The sequence below is a fragment of the Brassica rapa genome, chromosome A05 (assembly GCF_000309985.2).
Source record: "Brassica rapa cultivar Chiifu-401-42 chromosome A05, CAAS_Brap_v3.01, whole genome shotgun sequence".
NCBI lineage: Eukaryota > Viridiplantae > Streptophyta > Magnoliopsida > Brassicales > Brassicaceae > Brassica > Brassica rapa.
In genome coordinates, this window is record NC_024799.2 from 24,445,574 (window position 1) to 24,464,136 (window position 18,563).

The 18,563-nt window shown below is 33.7% G+C and overlaps 5 protein-coding genes across 8 annotated transcripts; 2 read left to right on the forward strand and 3 right to left on the reverse strand.

The window, feature by feature from the left end:
• Window positions 1–431: 431 nt before the first annotated feature.
• LOC103870212 (scopoletin 8-hydroxylase) lies at window positions 432–7,896 on the reverse strand. The gene is made up of 4 exons (XM_009148324.3): window positions 3,723–7,896; window positions 3,228–3,469; window positions 2,701–3,049; window positions 432–2,620 (listed from the first exon to the last, which is right to left on the reverse strand). The coding sequence occupies exons 1-4, from the start codon at window positions 3,981–3,983 to the stop codon at window positions 2,375–2,377; spliced, it is 1,098 nt and encodes a 365-aa protein (XP_009146572.1). The 5' UTR covers window positions 3,984–7,896; the 3' UTR covers window positions 432–2,374.
• A 1,398-nt stretch (window positions 7,897–9,294) lies between these two features.
• Window positions 9,295–10,689, reverse strand: LOC103870213. 2 transcript variants are annotated; one of them, XM_009148326.3, is made up of 4 exons: window positions 10,266–10,689; window positions 10,051–10,182; window positions 9,763–9,927; window positions 9,295–9,668 (listed from the first exon to the last, which is right to left on the reverse strand). In XM_009148326.3, exons 1-4 carry the CDS (start codon window positions 10,587–10,589, stop codon window positions 9,558–9,560), a joined length of 732 nt encoding a protein of 243 aa, XP_009146574.1. In that variant the 5' UTR covers window positions 10,590–10,689; the 3' UTR covers window positions 9,295–9,557. The 2 variants fall into 2 exon arrangements, with proteins under 2 accessions (XP_009146574.1, XP_009146573.1); XM_009148325.3 differs by having other exon boundaries at window positions 9,295–9,671.
• Window positions 10,690–11,519: 830 nt separating this feature from the next.
• Window positions 11,520–17,368, forward strand: LOC103870215. Of its 3 annotated transcripts, XM_033292158.1 has the most exons (4): window positions 11,520–11,711; window positions 11,854–11,920; window positions 12,085–12,147; window positions 12,434–17,368. In XM_033292158.1, exon 4 carries the CDS (start codon window positions 13,825–13,827, stop codon window positions 15,139–15,141), a length of 1,317 nt encoding a protein of 438 aa, XP_033148049.1. In that variant the 5' UTR covers window positions 11,520–11,711; window positions 11,854–11,920; window positions 12,085–12,147; window positions 12,434–13,824; the 3' UTR covers window positions 15,142–17,368. The 3 variants fall into 3 exon arrangements, with proteins under 3 accessions (XP_033148049.1, XP_033148050.1, XP_033148051.1); XM_033292159.1 differs by having other exon boundaries at window positions 11,681–11,920; window positions 13,393–17,368; XM_033292160.1 differs by having other exon boundaries at window positions 11,681–11,920; window positions 13,398–17,368.
• On the forward strand, window positions 12,367–13,176 carry LOC117134411 (glutathione S-transferase T3-like). The gene is made up of 2 exons (XM_033292729.1): window positions 12,367–12,759; window positions 12,829–13,176. The coding sequence occupies exons 1-2, from the start codon at window positions 12,367–12,369 to the stop codon at window positions 13,174–13,176; spliced, it is 741 nt and encodes a 246-aa protein (XP_033148620.1).
• A 371-nt stretch (window positions 17,369–17,739) lies between the features above and the next one.
• Window positions 17,740–18,536, reverse strand: LOC103870216. Its single transcript, XM_009148328.3, has one exon. It carries the CDS (start codon window positions 18,474–18,476, stop codon window positions 17,931–17,933), a length of 546 nt encoding a protein of 181 aa, XP_009146576.1. The 5' UTR covers window positions 18,477–18,536; the 3' UTR covers window positions 17,740–17,930.
• Between the last annotated feature and the right edge of the window lie 27 nt (window positions 18,537–18,563).

Here is an 18,563-nt window from a genome sequence, read left to right on the forward strand (position 1 = left end):
TGTCTAATATAATATATCAATTTCACTAAATATACAAATCTAACATTGTAAAAGAATAAGTATATTACGTAAATATGTTATATTATATCATATGAAAAAATATATGAATTTAGAAGGTGATTTACTCGACTTTCGTAGAAATATTTATGTTTTAAATAAGTCTAAACCACTAGACTAAAAATTATTTTAAATTTTTAGGATTTTAAGATAATCATATTAATCGGGAGCATGAGGTGAGTGACTTTTTGTAGGCACGCCTCTATGCTTATTTAAAAACGTCATTTATCGTTGAATTATTCGGATCCCAGTTAAGAGTTTTGGTTGAGTTTAACTGAAAAAATTATACTCCAACTCGTTAAACAAAGAAAGGAAAATGCCAACAGACAATGGGAGTGATTGGTTGGGTTGTAACTGTAGAAAATCTACTTTACCATTTTATCTGTAGGATTTTTGATTTAGCTTTAAGTGATGTAGTTTTAAAATTTTCTACAGCTAAAAAAATGAGGTGATTGGTTGGGTTGTAACTGTAGAAAATTTACTTTACCATTTCATCTGTAGGATTTTTTATTTAGCTTTAAGTGATGTAGCTTTAAAATTTCCTATAACTAAAAAAAATGAGGTTTTAGAAAATAAGATTTTTACAACCATTTTTTATGTGTTTTTGCTGTAGTTTTAATTTTTTGGTTGTACCTTTAAAAACTAAGATAAAACACGATTAATAGTATTTAAGATTGTAGATGAAAATTAAAGCTAAAGCCACTTCCTACAACCCAACCAATTACCCCAATCGCACGAGATTTGAAATTCTGTAAAACGTCCAACGTCACAATGTTTGAAATTAATCAAATTAAACACACCCACGTCATAATTAGAAAAGTTTAGAACTTTACCGCTTATGCCAGACCGACTTCCTTAAAAAAGTACCATACATTTCGCATCTATAAAACGATCTAGTAGTTCTCAATATAATTGTCGTTTCCTTTTTTATAGTCAAATAAAGATTGTGTACGATCTAAGATAGAACCGGCTAGACGTCTAAACCGAAAATATAGTATGCCATTAAACGAATGAAAAATGGAAACAGTAAGTTCAAATTAATTAAAAGAACCCTTTCTCAAAAAATAAAAATTTAAATAAATGAGAAGATAAGTCTTGATATATAAATTGGAAATCCTTCCAAGGGGAAATAAAATCATATGATAAACATTGGGAAAAAAGCCAAATAAATCCTCAACTTTCAAAATTAAGCCAATAAGAGCCTCAACTAATTAGTAAGCCTTTTAAATCCCATACTTTTGAAATTTTCCCATTTAAATCCCGAATTTACTTTGACCAAGCCATTTAACGCATTTTAAAAGTCAACTGTTAAAAATATATTAACAACGTTAAACATGGAGATTACATCGTTTTAGCCTAATGAAACTCTCCTTAAATCCCCAATTCTCAAGCCCTAATTTCCAAAATTAGAGATTTTTTTTCCCAAATCAAAATTCTTCTCATCAGTGCCAAACTTATGTTTTGATAAGAGAACAAAAGTCTTTTTGATTACTTGTGTGTTCGTGAGGTTCTGACACAGAAGCCTTTTTGGCTATTCTTTTGAATATGGGTTCATGGTCTTTTATTGTTTGCGTTTCTGGTCAATTTTCTCTTCGTATTGAAATATGTTAAGCTGTAGTTAAACATTGCGTAAGTGTTGCTCAAAATAAAAACATTACAGTTTACAGTCTTTTAACTCACATTCAAATTCAAAGACAATGTAGCTACATTAACTTCAGTTGTGTTATGTTAGATCACTAGAACATAGCCGTGAGGTCCCACCTGATTGTGATGATGATGTATATATGTTCCTCTTTTGCTTTGGCTTGAAAGCTGGTTGTGTTCTCGTTCATAATATCCAACTAAGTAAGGATATTTGCAATTATTTTTTTAAGAAAGTTTATGTTTAGGTCAATGTAGTTTTAATATCTGACGGTGTTAATATGTTTTTAACAATTGACTTTTAAAGTGTGTTAAATAGCTTGGTCAACAGAAACTTGGGATTTAAATGGGAAAGTTTTTAAAATATGGGATTTAAAAGGCTTGCTAATTAGTTGAGGCTTTTATTGGCCTAATTTTAAAAGTTGGGAATTTATTTGGCAGTTTTCCCGATAAACATTAGTTAGGTCAGACTAGCACTTAGAAATTTTGGTTTAGAAGACTCAACCATGCAGCTAATATGCATGAAAAATTCATAAAGTTGCGTCACGTTTTATGGAGTGCAAACGAAGAAGGAAGCATTTATTTATTAGGTTCGAACAAACATAAAAAAGAAACAACGTCGCACATTTTAGTTAATTTGGCACGTAGAAACTGATAAAAGTGATAATAGAATATATCAATCGGCACGAGCAAAGTCGAGAGATTTCTTGCCGTCATGTGGTTGGCCGAAAAAGTTGTTCATGTAGTCTTGAAATAACAGTTCTTTGTAACGAGCCACCCCATCATGCTTCACCACTTCCGGCAACGGACCTATCTTCTCCGAGGGATTAGGTGCGGTAAAAATTGGTACGGAGACTCTCGATCCAAAGTTTGTGGTTCGAACCCTATGTTCAGCACTTTTGTACTTCCCATTGCTTAGAATCTGTTGATAGATTTTTATATATGCATTATATATATGGTTTCAGACATTCATTTTCAAAGGTATCTTTAACGATGAGAAACCTGCAAAGTATCGCCAACATTAATGACTAAAGCTCCATCGAGAGGAGGGATCTCGGCCCAGTCACCGTTGTCTAGTTTAACGTAGAGACCACCAATGCCATCTTGTAATAAAACGGTCAGCATTCCCATGTCCGAGTGACGACCGACGCCTATGGTGAGCTCGGGGCTAGGACAGGTTGGGTAGTAGTTCATGTTGACCATCTTAGTCCCCATCAAACGGTTCATTCTCTCTTCTTCGAGTCTCACTCCTACATCCTCCATCAAAACTTCAACTACTCTTTCCACCATTGCCATAGATGATTTTAGGAAATCAAGTGCCACCTCTCGGTCACACATATACAATATATACCTTAACTTTCACGAGTTTATAATTTAAAACTAACTTCAGTGATTAAATCGATGAATATCTCTCATATAAATAGTTTACTTGCCATCTCAGTTCAAATTAGCATGCTCTACTAAAATAATTTTCATATATACCTGCATTAGTATAACACAATTGAAATATTTTTACTATATATATATACCTGCATTGTGGAGGCCAGTGTTGAAGAACCTCGTGGTCATTGGTGTAAAGCATGCTCACATAATCCTTCCACTCAATGGCCTTCTCTTTCTCTGGTACGAAGCTCGTTCCGTACTTAACTAGCTTGCTTGGACTCACTTCTTTTAGGTAAATAGCCTTCTTCTCAGGAGGTTGTGCAAAAAACTTATGAGCCGACGTTTTTAGCAATTCAAGCAGCTCCACCGAAACACCATGGTTCACCACCTGCCATTTTCATTTATTCCACAAATTATATCTACTTTTATTAAGGATGCATTTTGTAAGAGGCTGATATATTAAACATACTAAATATAATTATTTTTTTTGTTTTATGTATCTAGCGTCGGTATCCTGGTCAAGTATACATATTCACACGCATATATTTTATTGCTCCTTTCTTTTTTGGGGTTTGGTTAATGATATTGCAAGAATAGAAAATATTCTACACTAAAATTGCTATGTCTATGCCATTACTTACCTGGAAGAAGCCCAGTGTCGCAGCAGCTTCAGTGATCTGTTTGGACACCTCCTTGTGGCGTGGACCGTCTAGCTGGGAAAGATCGATTGGCTGGGCAGCTTCACACGTACGGGCATGTGGGGTCGCGATTCGCTCAGAGAGAGGTTGGACGAAAGGCTGTGGAACACAAGACATGCCAGAGTCTATCAGACCCTTCACACCATTACCTTGTTTGACAACGAAGTTGAACAATGTGGCTTGGTCCTCGTAATTGACAGCCATTGTGTATATTTTCTTCTGTTCGAAAATGAGTGTTGAGATGTCCTGAGAAAAGGGTATAAATAGTGACAAAATATGGAGATGGTTACTTATTTTTGGTCTGAGAGAGAAGACTAACACAAGAGACTATGTTTTAAATGTAATTGATGTGGGATCACGTTAAAATCACTTGGTACTCCCCCAGAACTGGTAGTTGATCCGACTAATCACAAGCATGTATAATGCCAAATTCTTTTCTGAAAAGAATCTTTTAGCAAGTAAATGATAGAGTGATGACAAGAAAGATGAATACGAATGACTGGTTTAAATATGTTTGATGACATATAGTTGCATGTCTTCTCATTTTTATTTGATTTTATTTTTTGTCAACTTGTTTGTTAGTATTTTGTCAACGACTATGTACCTCATCAATGGACACATGTTAATACACATACAAGTAAAGTTGAATCAATTCATTTTCTAGGTATATTAATCTTCACACAATCAGTGCTATTTTAAAGTAAAGAACTCACGACACTGAAGTTCTTACCTGCTAATTTCTTTCAAGAGACATACAAGGTATGCGTCATGCCATTCAAAACAACAATAAAAATACTAAGTAGGTATAGAAATATATATTTTTCTTTAATAGGTATAGAAATATATGTTTGAGTGAGTATATAATATACTATAGACATACTCTTTTACAATCCTGGTAGGCTTTCTTTTTTGTCTACTAAATAAAACTCAATTTGTCTAATACTATAAGTTTTCAAAAAAATATCTGATGATAAAAAGTCACGCTTGATAGTTGATACTACACTAGTACACTGACTCCCTGAGGTATGAGCCATGCCTCTCCCCAGGTTAACTTTTTCGCAATCAAATAGTATGTCTTTTGAGATCAGAAGTCAACGCGGTTCTTTAAAGTTAATTTTTAATGGGCCTAAAACTAAAAGCCCAGTCACGTTGAAGAATTAAGTTCAATTAGAAGCCTAGTGAGGAGGATGCCTAATTTCCGAAGCCTAACTAAAACACCGAAGAAAAACACACAAACATATGAATAAAGAATACAACAACTAAAAAGAAAAATATAAACACACAAATTCCTAGTAAATTTAAATATGACTGTCTTCTAGGAAAACTAAGATTTTTTTTTGGGTTACGAAATTTTGTGTTCCTTGATAGTTTAATATAATATAATCATATTTTTTTGTTGCTAACAATTATATTACTTAATATGGATTATTTTAGTTGAAAAGACGATAAATATAAATAATTGTACTAAAGAAACTTCAACTGATGATGTATCAATGGCTTATATTTTTATTTTAGTATGTTTTAATTACCTGAAGGTTAAAGCTAAAGCTACACAGTTATATATTTCATCTGTTTCATAATAAGTGTCATTTGAACTTTTTTTTTCTTGTTACAAAAAAATGTCACTTTACAATTCCAATCCAAATTATATTTACTTCCAGCTGAAAATTAATTGAAAACTGCATTGATTTTATAAATAATTTTATTTATTTCAAATAATATTGGTCAAAAATGTATAATTAATAACAACTTACATATATTTCTGTCACCTTTTTAATATGTGTAAAAAATGTCAAAATGATACTTATTTAGAAACAAAGAGACTATTTTGAACTAATTTTTGCAGTATCGCTTTTTGATTCAAAATGTTATTAAATTTTAAAGGCAGAGTATGTGAATGGAAAACAATACTACAAAAAAAAGGAGATGGGAGAGGGATGTCTTGTCTGGAAGAGAAAATCGCGAAAGAGACAACGGAAGTGAAATCTCACATTTGGGTAACAAGATCGCTATTGTTACACAGTTGCATGCAATAAGAAGCCTAACGACGTCCCTATTTTTGATTAGCTCCCACTTTCTGATTTTAACTTTGTTAATCATTCTCATGATTGGATATTTAAGTGACTTTTAAATTATATAAACTAAAAAGGTAAGATTTCCCAGCTCAGTGGGAAGGGTCAACCCATTTGCATCTAGTCTAGTAATTCATAATTTCTATAAAGATTCTGTCGGACCCTCACCTGTCGTGTGGCCATCGTTGCATTCATTATCTTATTTTCCAAATTCCCACGAACTATGCGCAGTTTGATATTTCGAACATATTAATAAATTCAATTGCTAAATGATTAGTAAACATGTGGCTCTCTTGATCGCAGCGTTGTCTCTTCATAGGCTGCAACACAACTTTGATAAGCTGCTTAAACCTATGTTTATTGATTCCCCTAATCAAACTCATCATCTCATAATAAAATAATTAAACAACGAAATGAACAACATTTGTCCATAATAGCTGCATTTTCATTTATAATTTATTTTTCCTTTTGGTAAATATTGGGAGATCTAACATATAAACTACAATATGCATATACTTAACTAAACCTAATTTCTAAACTAATATGAGATATTATATATCATGATAAGTTTTTGATTGTAATATATTGATATATATCTTTAATCTTGACCATTGGATTAAGATCGATTATCTAGATATCCCGTTAATAAACATTTTTAAGCTTCAATTGGTGACCATAATTTAGGGAAAAAATGATGATGAATTTGTTGTTTCTCAAAATTGATACAAATTAAGTTGATTTTTTTGTCAAATTAAAAATATATGGACCCCACCATATTCATCTATGTTCCTCATATATTGATGAATTAATGAAGAGTATTTTCCACATCTAAATTTGATGAGGAACAAACATTTCTCCATATTTTTTTTTTTCAATTCAATTCCTTAAATGGAATTTTGTTCAACATTTTTATTTTCATTTCATTCATTTTTCTGGTCACCAACTGAAGCCTTATAGTTCTTTTTAGCTAAACTCCAAAAATATCATTAAATGTATAAAATAAAAAAAATTCATCCTTAAAATGTACAAAAGAACATAATTGTTGACTTACTGAAAAACAAAGAAGAATAAAATTATCCTAATTTGCTATCATTTTCCGAAAAATATATAAAAATTAGTAAAATGCATAAAAACATAAACAATATAGATTCAGGCCACGATTTGGAATTGGGCGTAGTAGCTCTCCCTCCCATTGAAGGGGTAAGTTGTTGATTGTAGCTTTCGTTTTCAACATGCATAGAGAGCGACCTTCACTTCTCTAACGGTAACACAGGCTTTATGAAATTTGGAAAATCCAACACCGAATCTTTGCAACATTTTTAGCGAAGTGGACAAATAAACGCATCACAGTATGTGAAGGCGCAATTCCTCCAAAATACAAATTACAGTTCACAATTTAACCAACTATAGCGTTATTTCAAGCACTTAGTTGAGGTATTATAATAGCCTAGTTAAGTGCTTCATCAGCGTGAATACTTTTATAATTTGTACACTATGAGAATTCTTGTATCATTTGAATTTTAACGAATCAACTCCTATTGCCTTTTTCTGTTCAAGTTGACATATGTAAAAGACAAAAAAAAGTTTGAGATAGTGGGAATTCACTGAATTAATGAAATATGGGTAAACACTGATTATCTTTCTTGAAAAGTGACAAAATGGAAGATAACAATTAACGATTACTTGATGCGATTTTTATATACACTTGGTTTTGACTTCAGCATCTACGATCGATTGAGTAATGTGTGTACCCAAGTCAAGAAGCAGAGTCAACTCACTTCAGTTACATCAACGTACAATTTTCTATGATAAATCAAGATCGTAAGACTATGTATCCGTATTGAGAAGGTTCACTACATACAGTAAAAATTCTATAAATTAATAATATTGGAAGTATGTTATTTTATTAATTTATATAGTTATTAATTTACAAAATATTTCTTTTTTTAGTTTTTTCTATTTTTAAATATTTTATTTATAAAATAAAAATTTATTTTACCGTATATACATTAATTAAATTTTAGAAATTCGATTCTCATATTGTTTTATTATATTATTTTTTGTATATTTTTATGTTTAATAGAATTTAAATTTGGTTTTAGATATAAATTTACTAAATATTATCAAATATATTGAAATGTTAAGAAAAAATAGAAATAATTTCACTGTGAATATAAAACCAACATTATAATTTTTAGTTTGTACTTATATAAAATTTATATATAGATAGAATATTAATTTATGATTTTAATAGAAACATATATTTATATATGACTTACTAAAAACTTATTTTATTATTTTATTGATTGTGTCATATTTTCAACCGGTTCAACTCGGGATCGAGAAAATTTATTAACTTATAGTGTGTATTAATTTATCAAATATTAATTTATAAATTTTCTACTGTATGAAATGATCATGTTGAAAACTCTCTTCTTTAGATTTTCTTTACATTAATTGTATGACATTTTTTGTAACGCCACTTCATTAATTGTATGACTAATTAAAAATCTTGAGAAATATTTTATATTATTAGTTTATATATTTGATTGATTTATAAATCCATATATTATTTATAAATCCAAGTAAAATATGCAAATCCTGAGGGTTTTCTTCGGATTTGAGTTTTTGTATTTTTAATATAGATTTGAAAATCACAGAATCAATAACACTAGATTTAGTTCGGATTTTCAAATCCATTAAAATACAACAACCAATAACCCCTACTAAGACTCGCACTCTAATATAAATATGAATAATATAGCAAAATTGATTTAAGTCTCTCTGAGTAGAATAGTAGTATAAGATGTCGGGCCAACAAAAAATTAAAGAAATAACAAAAATATACACATATATTCGTCAAAGAAGAAAATAAAGGGGGACAAATTCAGAGAATATAATTTACAGAGTTTGAAGCCTTATTATATATGTTTGTTTCAAGAATTATATGTCTTAAAAAGTGATTGGAACTTGGTTCCGTATCATGTCTCTCCTCCACACACTCTCTCTATATCTACACTGACTATATACACCCTATCAATCTGCTTTAATCGATCATTGCAAGAATTTTGTGTACAACTTCTTATCATGTTTCTGTGTTTTGTTATTAGACCAATTAATCCGCATTATTCTTTATATCCATTCATATATAAGCATGGAAAAGAAAGATAAGAAGGCCACAAGCTATGTAACGTTTCGTCATTCGTCTTATGATTAAAATTTACATCATATATTCCTTAATAAACATTTGTTCCGTGAATCCTCTGGTTAATTAATCTTTTATCGACCTACCAATTTATTCGAATCGTAAAAAAGTGTTGCTTGCCATAAACAATCTCAACAATCTTTTTAACCTCCCCAAAAGAATCATCTTTTCTTAGATTTACTGCAAAAGCTAATAGTCTATTTTTTTACCTTTTTTTTTAAATTACATAATAAATTAAGAAACGGGAATATTTTGCTCTTGTATTGAGATTGTATTGAGATCGTTATTGGCTGAAATTATTCACACCGATGATGTGAAGTTCTTTTATTTATCTACTAGGCAGAATCTTCATGTTCATTAACCACATGACTAATTAAGTACATTATGATATAGATCTACATCAAATAACTAAGCTGCTTATAATTAAACTAAACTAATCGATCAAATTTTATAACTAGCGACATTAATTATTGATTTGGAAGTAGGTAAATGATAGTAGGATCAGAAGCTCCATGTGCTTGGATTATGATCATCTCCAGGAGCGTCCAATTCACAAGGAAAAGAAATCAGATTAGACATTGCTTCGTTAAGCCATCCATCATCGTTTTCCATCTGCTAAAAATTGTGATGCAATATTCTAATTAGTTCTACATTTGATTATGTAAATAATAAACTGCTCTGGAATAATAAAATGAATTTATAATACCTGGATTAGATAGTCGTCGGATCCAGAAAATATATCTTCTTCTTTTTCAGAATTGTTGTTGTGAGTTTTAGACATGTGAGATTGTTGTTCACATGTGTCATTGTTTCTAGCAAATCGTCCTCGAACACGAACACGCCGGTCAGCTAGGGTTTTACGGCATACATACTGCATATATATATCGTATTTTTAAATCTCTAGTTCTTATATATATCTCTAGTTCTTATACAATTCATAAACATAAAAAAAGGAAATATAAATTTACTATAAGGAGTGTATATATATACATACCTTGATGGTCTTATTGAAGTTGCGTTGGTTCTTCTTTTTCAAGTACCTCATGATTCTCTCTTTACGTTCTTCAACCGAATAGCGTCCCACTTTTGTGTTCTGCTCAGCTTGTATGCCTCCTTCACTAGATCCCTGCTTCATAAAAATAATTTCTTTGATGGTTTCTGGTAAACAATAATATCCATTTAAGATAATATTTGAACATGCTTATATACCCAAGATTGCTCTCCAAAGGGCTTGATTTCTGGTGAAAAGCCGTAGTATTCTTGATCACCACCATGAAAATATTGTGTGGCATTGTTCACACCCATTTTCTGGTAATAATAGTTGTACTCCTGCATAGGAGCGTCAGAAGTTCCAAAAACTTGGGGATAAAATGTGGATTCTGGGATAGAAGATGCGTTGAAGGGGAGGTAACCGTCGTCATAGTAATTGGATAGAGCTGAGACGTCAGGACATGAAGAAGAGCCGTGAAACTGTGAAGAAGTGTTGCCGGAAAATGTGAAATCGGCGTAGAACTGAGGAAGAGATGATGCCATGAGAGAAACAAGTTTTGGGGTTGTTTTGAGGAAATGAGAGTGTGTGCAAGTGTGTATATATATAGAGGTGAGTTTGTGTCAGATGTTACAAGTTGTTCTTTTGTTGGGTTCGGGCAGCCTGACCGAACACACCAGACTTGCAGTTAGTTAGTGAGACTCTGCTCTGTTAATAACTTCTTACACTCTCTTTTCATGCTGTCAAAGCCTCTTTCTGTTCTTCATTTTCTTACCTTGCTCATCTTGATTATTACCAGCTCATTCTTCTTTTTTGTTATGTTTTAACTGTTTCTATTTTCGTATTTTTCACCTTTCTTTCTAAATTCATCGGCCTATCTTTTTGCTTGGTTAAGTTATATATCTCCCTTTTATATAATCCGTTACTAGTTAACAGTATAACATATTCTTTATGAATTTCTACATATTATAAACGACAAATGCTTCTTTAAAAAAAAAAACGTAATAGGTTGTGTTACTGTTATTGTTTCATATGAATTTATCTTTTGAGATGTACATTCTTTTAATATAATTTTTCCAGATGCTTATTCGGTTCGCAGGTGTGACACAGATTGGTAAGAGCATGTTTATTGCAGTGGCTTAAGTTAGTTGCTTAAGGTTAATTGCAATTAAAATAAATGATAAAAGGAAAAAAAGAGAGAAGGTGTTGCTTAATTTGGCACGGGAAGCGTCGTTGCTTCGTTGCCAGGTGTCGCACGGATACAGGTTGGAGAAGAGGTGACCCTCGCGTCCTTCACATTTTCTTTTTTCCTTCATTTCTCTATCTCTTCTTCTCTCCTCGCTGCGACGAAAGGCGAAATCCGATGCGACCGATGGGTCTGTTCGACGCCACGGCTGCGTCTCAGTGGGTGGCTGTCGTCGACGATGGCTAACGACGGCCTCTCTATCTGTTGCTCTCCTCCACCAAGGAAAACGGTGACATCTCTCTCCGTTTCTTTCCTCTCCTCGGCGAAAGGGGAGATCTCTCCCGATCGGTGGTTCTGTTGGATGATCAGGCGACGTCTCCGTCGGTGGCTGTCGTCGAGGAAGGGCCACGGCGATCTCCCTATCTGTCTCTTTCCTCTCCTCGGCGGAATCGTTACGAGCTCTATCTCAGGCAAATCGAAGGTAAAGATTTGTTAATATGATGCATGTATTTGATTTTGATTATGCATGTATTTGATTTAGATTTTCTCGAACAGTTCGAGAATTTTAATATGAGGAACATGATAAATTTGGAATTGATTTTTTTTTGTCATGTTCTTGTGAGATGGAATGATCAAGAGCCAGACGATTTTTCATTCAAAAAGCAGAAGATCAAGGGCTACATGTTAAAGGTAAAACCTTTTGTATTTGGTCTGGTAAATTGGATGAAGCATTGTTAATTACATTTGGTGGTTTGTGGTTTGTTATTGTTGATTTTTATTCTCTGGCGAGCTCGTGTAGATATATATAAATATTTGTTTTGGTTGTGATTTGTTCCTTTCCTCTCTGTCTTTAGGTTGTTTGATGAAGATGCAATGGCAAGGTTCGTGAGACAAAAGTCCTATGCTTGCTGATAGAGGTAAACCCCTCTCTTTGCTCTTGTGAATATGATAAAGCATATTGTGGTAGTGTAAATGTAAATGTTGATGGTTAGGTTAGGTGAACACTGTAATAAATGCGATGGTTAGGTTATGGTTGTGTAATTAAGATAATAAAGTGTAGTTATGGATCGATAGATATCTATGGTCTTGTGTGTTAATTGCGGTAGATATATGTCTTCTCGAACTGGTTGTGATCAATGCTTCTCTTCCTCCATTTAAACTCTGTCTTTGTCCTCTCTCTTGTTCCTTTTCTTGCCACTCAAGGTACCGCTGATTCAGCCTTCGACGGCGACACTCCTGCTGGCCGTCGGGAACGAAAAACTTGGTCACCAGCGGACGATGTGTTGCTGATCAGCTCGTGGTTAAACACGAGCAAAGATCCAGTTGTTAGCACCGAGCAAAAGTCAGGCGCTTTCTGGACAAGAATAGCAGCCTACTTTGCTGCAAGTCGTCAAGATGGTGGCTCCGACCAGAGAGGGGCTAGTCATTGCAAGCACCGTTGGCAGAAGATCAATGATCTCGTCTGCAAATTCTGTGGAGCCTATGAAGCTGCAAAGAGAGAGAAGACATCGGGTCAAAACGAAAATGATGTTCTCAAACTTGCGCATCAAATATTTTTCAACAACCATAAGAAGAAATTCCTCCTTGAACACGCGTAGAAGGAACTGAGGCACGACCAGAAGTGGTGTGAGCTTTCAACTGCTAAGAATGAAGGAACCTCTAAAAAAAGAAAGGGCGAGGACGGTGGTGATTCTTCAACATCTCAAGCAGATTCTAAGAAGCGTCCACCAGGTGTTAAAGCCTCAAAGGCGAGTGGTAAGCAGACGGTTGATCAAGAGAAGCAAGTGAAGGAGTTTGAGAGGATTTGGACAATCAAGCAGAAGGAAATTGATGCTAAGGAACGCCTGACTAAGATGAGCCTGCTTGATAGTCTTATTGGAAAAAAAGAGCCTTTGGCTGAGTATGAAGAGTCCCTTAAGAAAAAACTAATCAATGAATTGTTCTGATTGTAGTTCTTGTGCTGTTTGTTGTTCTGTTTGTTGTTGGCTTTCAGTTTCTCGTTTCACCGGATGTTGTTGTTCTGTTTAATCAAGTTCTTGTAATGCTACAATGTTCATGTTTAATTTAATCAAGTAACCTTGTTTCTGTTGATATAGCTGTTGCTGTTGTTCCTGTTGTCACTTGTTATATGACACTGATGTTCCTGTTTTATTGTTTTGTAGTCTAGTATCACGGGAGTGGCGACTTGGACAAGAACAGGAGAGAGTGGAAAGGCAGACAAGACCACACGAGTATTGTATCACGGGACTTGTACTCTTGCATTGTTTTGGTCACGGGAGTTGTACTCTTGCAGTGTTTTGGTCACGAGTCTTTGTAACGATCTATCACGAGAATGCATGTATTTTTTCACGGGTCTTTGTAAGACTTATAAAATGTAACGAGACTTCTATCACTTTCTTCATTCTCTCAATTCTCTTCATCAAAACAATCCGTTCTCATTATTCTCTCAGTTCTCTTCATCAAAACAATCCGTTTCTCAAGTTATAAACAATCAGTTCCCTTTATTCTCTCTATTCTCGTGTTATCAATATCTCTCTTTTAACCTCATTATCTCATCACAACCACACTTATAAAAATCTACAAAATTTCATCTAATGGCATCTTCCTCTCATAACAATTTAGAAGACTCTAGTTATGATGCGTTCGATCAATATTTTGATCATCAATTCGATGAAGCATTTGAGAATTTGTGCAATACTTTTGGTGATCAAACAGAAGAAAAGAAAACAAGAAAAAAAAGAGTTTTTATCGAAAGAAACCGTGAAGAAGGTCATATCCGATTATGGAATGATTATTTTAGTGACGCTCCAACGTATCCAGAAAACCTATTCCGGCGACGATTTCGTATGAACAAACCATTGTTTATATATATTGTTGATCGTCTCTCAAGTGAAGTTCCATTCTTTCGCCAGAAGAAGGACGGTCTCAGAAGGCTTGGTCTCTCTACACTTCAGAAGTGCACGGCAGCTATTCGTGTGTTGGCATATGGTTATGCGCTTGATGCGGTCGACGAATACCTCAGGCTCGGTGCAACCACTACTCGGTTATGTGTGGAAAATTTTGTGGAAGCAATAATAGATTTGTTCGGAAATCAGTACCTAAGAAGACCAACACAAGATGATCTTCAACGTCTCCTTCATATTGGAGAGATTCGTGGGTTTCCCGGGATGATAGGAAGCGTCGATTGTATGCATTGGGAGTGGAAGAATTGTCCCACCGCTTGGAAAGGGCAATATTCTCGCGGTTCTGGAAAACCGACTATCGTTTTAGAGGCGGTTGCTTCATATTATCTTTGGATATGGCATGCGTTTTTCGGACCTCCAGGTACGTTAAATGACATCAATGTTCTCGATCGCTCTCCTCTTTTTGATGACATAATAAATAGTCAAGCTCCGCAAGTGAATTTCACGGCCAACGGAAGAGATTATCATTTGGCTTACTATCTCACCGATGGCATTTATCCGAAATGGGCAACTTTTATCCAATCTATTCCAATTCCACAAGGGCCTAAAGCGGTTTTATTTGCTCAACATCAAGAAGCTGCCCGAAAAGATGTCGAACGTGCTTTCGGAGTCTTGCAAGCTCGATATGCAATTGTTAAAAACCCGGCACTTTGTTGGGATAAAGTCAAGATTGGAAAGATTATGAGAGCATGTATCATACTCCATAATATGATAGTAGAAAATGAACGAGATGACCAAACTCAATACGATGTTTCTGATTTTCAACAAGGAGAAGGAAGCGGAAGTTCACATGTCGATTTCACATATTCAACAGATATCCCTACAAATATCGCTAATCAGATGGGTGTTCGAACAAGGATTCGTGATAGACAAGCACATCAACAACTGAAAGGTGATTTGGTTGAACATATTTGGCGTAAATTTGGACATGATCAAGATACCAACTGAGTTTCGATGTCTCGTTCAAACTATTATCGTTTGTTTTAATAATCTTTGTTTCCATGCTTTTATGTTTGTTTTTTAAAATTTATGTTTGAAATGTTATGTTTAACTATGTTTTTTTAACTTAATAAATTTTATCTTTTATAAAAAAATTATGTTTAAAAATAAATTTAATATTTTTTTATTGTTAAGCACCCTAAGTTAAGCAACTACCAATAAACCAATTTCATTAAGTGTTTCTTAATTTGTTGCTTAGCTTTATTTTTAATACTTAAAAATTCATTAAGCAACTCTAAAGGTTGTTAGCAATAAACATGCTCTAATGGTGCAACTATAAAAGTCTAAAATGTCATCTGAATTATAAACTAATGATAAAGTAAATAAATATAAAATATGTAGAATTGTAAAACGTTTGATAATGGAGCACAGCCGACTACTAGTTATCTAATTCAAGCCACACCATTTGTCGTCAGCTGCCAATGTTCTTGTCTCGTCATTTTTCATAAAACAGAAAAAGAATTAAAAACTGAGAATATATTTTTTCGTGTTATTGCAAATGGCCGTACGAAATTAAAACTCACACGCTATGAAAACTACGCAAAGGGAAACCCTACCCGTAGCCCCAGAATCTTAGCACATGTTCTAAAATTTTGCACCATTTATTATTATTATTATTAATTACATTGGTTACAGAATTGTAATGATTGCAGAACAACTATGCATGCTCTTAGTTATTTCAGTTGATAGACTCTGGTTACAGAATTCTAGTGCTATTGCATAACAACCAGGCATGCTCCTAATTCTTGATTTTGCATGCAAGTTTTGATATCTAAACTCCGGTGGAAAATATTTTATTTTACCAGTCTCAAAACCCAAAATGGTTACCATATTATGATCCTTCAAAGCCTGTAATCAACCATCCTACTACCATGCACGAGTTGTTTTTGAAGATAAGAACAAAATTTTGAGATTATGGCAAAAATTAAATTAGGCTAGTAGAGAGATGCATATGAGATCATAAGCATAGTTATTAAGTACGGAGGACCGCCTCCAAACATGTTCAGTGAGATAGGAGATTCGAAGAAAGATGATGGATGGGTCATGACATGACTGAATATGCATTCAAAGATTAAAGTTAGACATTTTTTTCCTTTATCTTGTTTTCTTTGAAGTTGTACGACTTCACAATATTAGATTCTCTTTACATGATCTTCTTAATTTCAAACTCGTCCCATGGAATAGACAATGAAATATTTGATGAGAAAAAGATCTTCCAAATATTTCAAACTACATGATATATAAGATGTCAGTTATTTTTTTTACGGCATATAAGATGTCAGTTATACGTCATCTTTTGTAATAAATTCAACTGAAGAATTAGGATATTAAGTTATTAACATTAATAAATTGTTTTAGCATACATATGTATAGGAATAAAATATGATATACTTGAAAATTATCAACTATCCTCCGATCATATTTGTTGATTCCATTATGCCCTAAAAACTCAGCAATCTTAAGAATTAGTTAATTATCAATATCTGAAATTCTGCGTCGTCCGTTTTTTCTTCAAAGTACCTATACATTTTTCTTAAATTGTATATATTTTGTGTTTTGTGTTGGCTATTCGTTCAAAGTTCAAACTCAAAAAGTTGTTTTCGGAAATCTTGCTTTCATGTGTTCTGTTAAGATAAAGCGAAACTGATATATATCATAGTTCGATCTTTGTTTATAAAAAAAGGTTCTAACTTTAACTATCGTACACCGATGTGTTCCAAAAAAACTATCCTACACTGAAAAGAATTAAGCATTCATTTTTCCTCCAAAATAAGGCTGATCTATAGAGTAAATTATCTTGAAAAGTATAGTAAAACAGCCACAAGATCAGATTATTTATATAAGTGCATTGTTGTCTAAACATAATAAAGAAGGTTTTTAGGGGAAATCTGAGAAAGAAAAATGAAAGAATAAAATGAAATAAAAAGAGAAAAAGGAAAGCTTAAACTGAAATTGTGCAAGTTGTGTTTGGCTATTGTTGTTGGTGCATGTTGCTTGAGAAGGGAATCTCAGATATGTAGCTGTTCCCTTGAAGAACAAAAAAAAGAAGCATTAAATTTTTGGGTTTCATTCTACATAAAATTCAATCTACTTTTGAAGAGAATTCTTGTCAGAGATGCATTTTCTATTGTCTATGCTGCCAGAAAAATTAAAAAAAAAAAGAAATAAAAAAAAAGCAAAAGAAAGCTGGTAGCCTGGTAGCTAAATCTTGTGTTAAAAGATATGTCCTGATTTTATTCTACATCTTACCGGGTTCGAGTTGCCGCTCAAACATTATCTTTCTCTATTCATAGAAAATAGATTACCAAGTTTCTGTTCATTTCTTATAGCATCTAAAAGAAGTTTAGCCACAAATAGAGAGATCAACGAAGAAGAGGGAATATGTTTGTTATTTGGTTCTTGGAACTAAAAAAAAAAGTTATAGCAGCTTTTAGTTTGAATCAGGTTAGCGACATGATCATGAAACATATCAATAACAATCCATACTGTGTGATATGATAAATTCACAAGAGTGCAAAGATATGGCAATGATTAAAGATCATAGAGTGATATGAACAGAGATGTTTAAAGTGAAAAATAAGTTTTTCACCATTTTTCATTCAATCTTGAAATGATTGAGAAGAAGAAGAAGCAAACTTGGATTTAAACTTGAGAAGCTAGACACAGTTAAATAGTCATTGATAATGCTAGGTAAGATAAGACCATATGACTTTTTGAGAAATTAGGTAATAAAGTCACTAGAAGCGATCAATGATCCTGAGCAGAGCTTGAGTTAACGCCAAGTAAACCTCTGTATGGTAACGGAAACTCGAGGGCAAATTAAAATTAAGGGTCACGAGACTGGCACGGCACGAGACCGGAGGAGCCTCCACCGTCATGCTGACGTCATACGCAGCCTTGTCGTAATCTCCGGCTATCAAGTGAGCGTCGACCTTTCCCACGCCACGCTTTGCCGTCGCGTAACCCAAACCACACTGTTTCAAGGCGGCTGCAGCTTTAGGATCCCGGCGGTGCTTCGGGGCCAAAGTGGAAGTGTTGTTGGTGAGGGTGATGAGGTGAGAGTTGACGCATCTGAGGATGATGCGAGCCAGTTCGACATGGTCGGCTTTTGGAGCAGTTGGGTCTGAGCTCAGACAGCGAAGACACAAGGTGGGGTTGTCGGAGTTGTGACATAGTTGCATCATCAGCTCTTCGTTAGCTCTGGAGATAACCAATGTGGTAACAAGTGTGGTGAGGAGAAGAAGCTTTGCTATAATAGAGGAAAACTCCATCTTTAGTTTCATGATATAATAGTACTACTCTTTTTTCACCTTTTTGGTAATTGTCTATGGTACGTCCTTAAGTAATGTTATGAACTTGTAACGTTCGAA

Bases quoted from the DNA above. Each gene is read 5' to 3' on its own strand.
- LOC117134411 (XM_033292729.1), top strand. From the start codon at position 12,367: ATGCTTCTCTTCCTCCATTTAAACTCTGTCTTTGTCCTCTCTCTTGTT. The intron at 12,760-12,828 runs GTTCTCAAACTT...GAACACGCGTAG, and splicing joins CGGGTCAAAACGAAAATGAT to AAGGAACTGAGGCACGACCA.
- LOC103870213 (XM_009148325.3), bottom strand. From the start codon at position 10,589: ATGGCATCATCTCTTCCTCAGTTCTACGCCGATTTCACATTTTCCGGC. The intron at 10,183-10,265 runs GTATATAAGCAT...TTTATGAAGCAG, and splicing joins CCTTTGGAGAGCAATCTTGG to GGATCTAGTGAAGGAGGCAT. The intron at 9,672-9,762 runs GTATTATAAATT...CACAATTTTTAG, and splicing joins CCGACGACTATCTAATCCAG to CAGATGGAAAACGATGATGG.
- LOC103870212 (XM_009148324.3), bottom strand. From the start codon at position 3,983: ATGGCTGTCAATTACGAGGACCAAGCCACATTGTTCAACTTCGTTGTC. The intron at 3,050-3,227 runs GTATATATATAT...GTGAAAGTTAAG, and splicing joins CACTGGCCTCCACAATGCAG to GTATATATTGTATATGTGTG. The intron at 2,621-2,700 runs GTTTCTCATCGT...ATCTATCAACAG, and splicing joins ATGTTGGCGATACTTTGCAG to ATTCTAAGCAATGGGAAGTA.
- LOC103870216 (XM_009148328.3), bottom strand. From the start codon at position 18,476: ATGAAACTAAAGATGGAGTTTTCCTCTATTATAGCAAAGCTTCTTCTC.
- LOC103870215 (XM_033292158.1), top strand. From the start codon at position 13,825: ATGGCATCTTCCTCTCATAACAATTTAGAAGACTCTAGTTATGATGCG.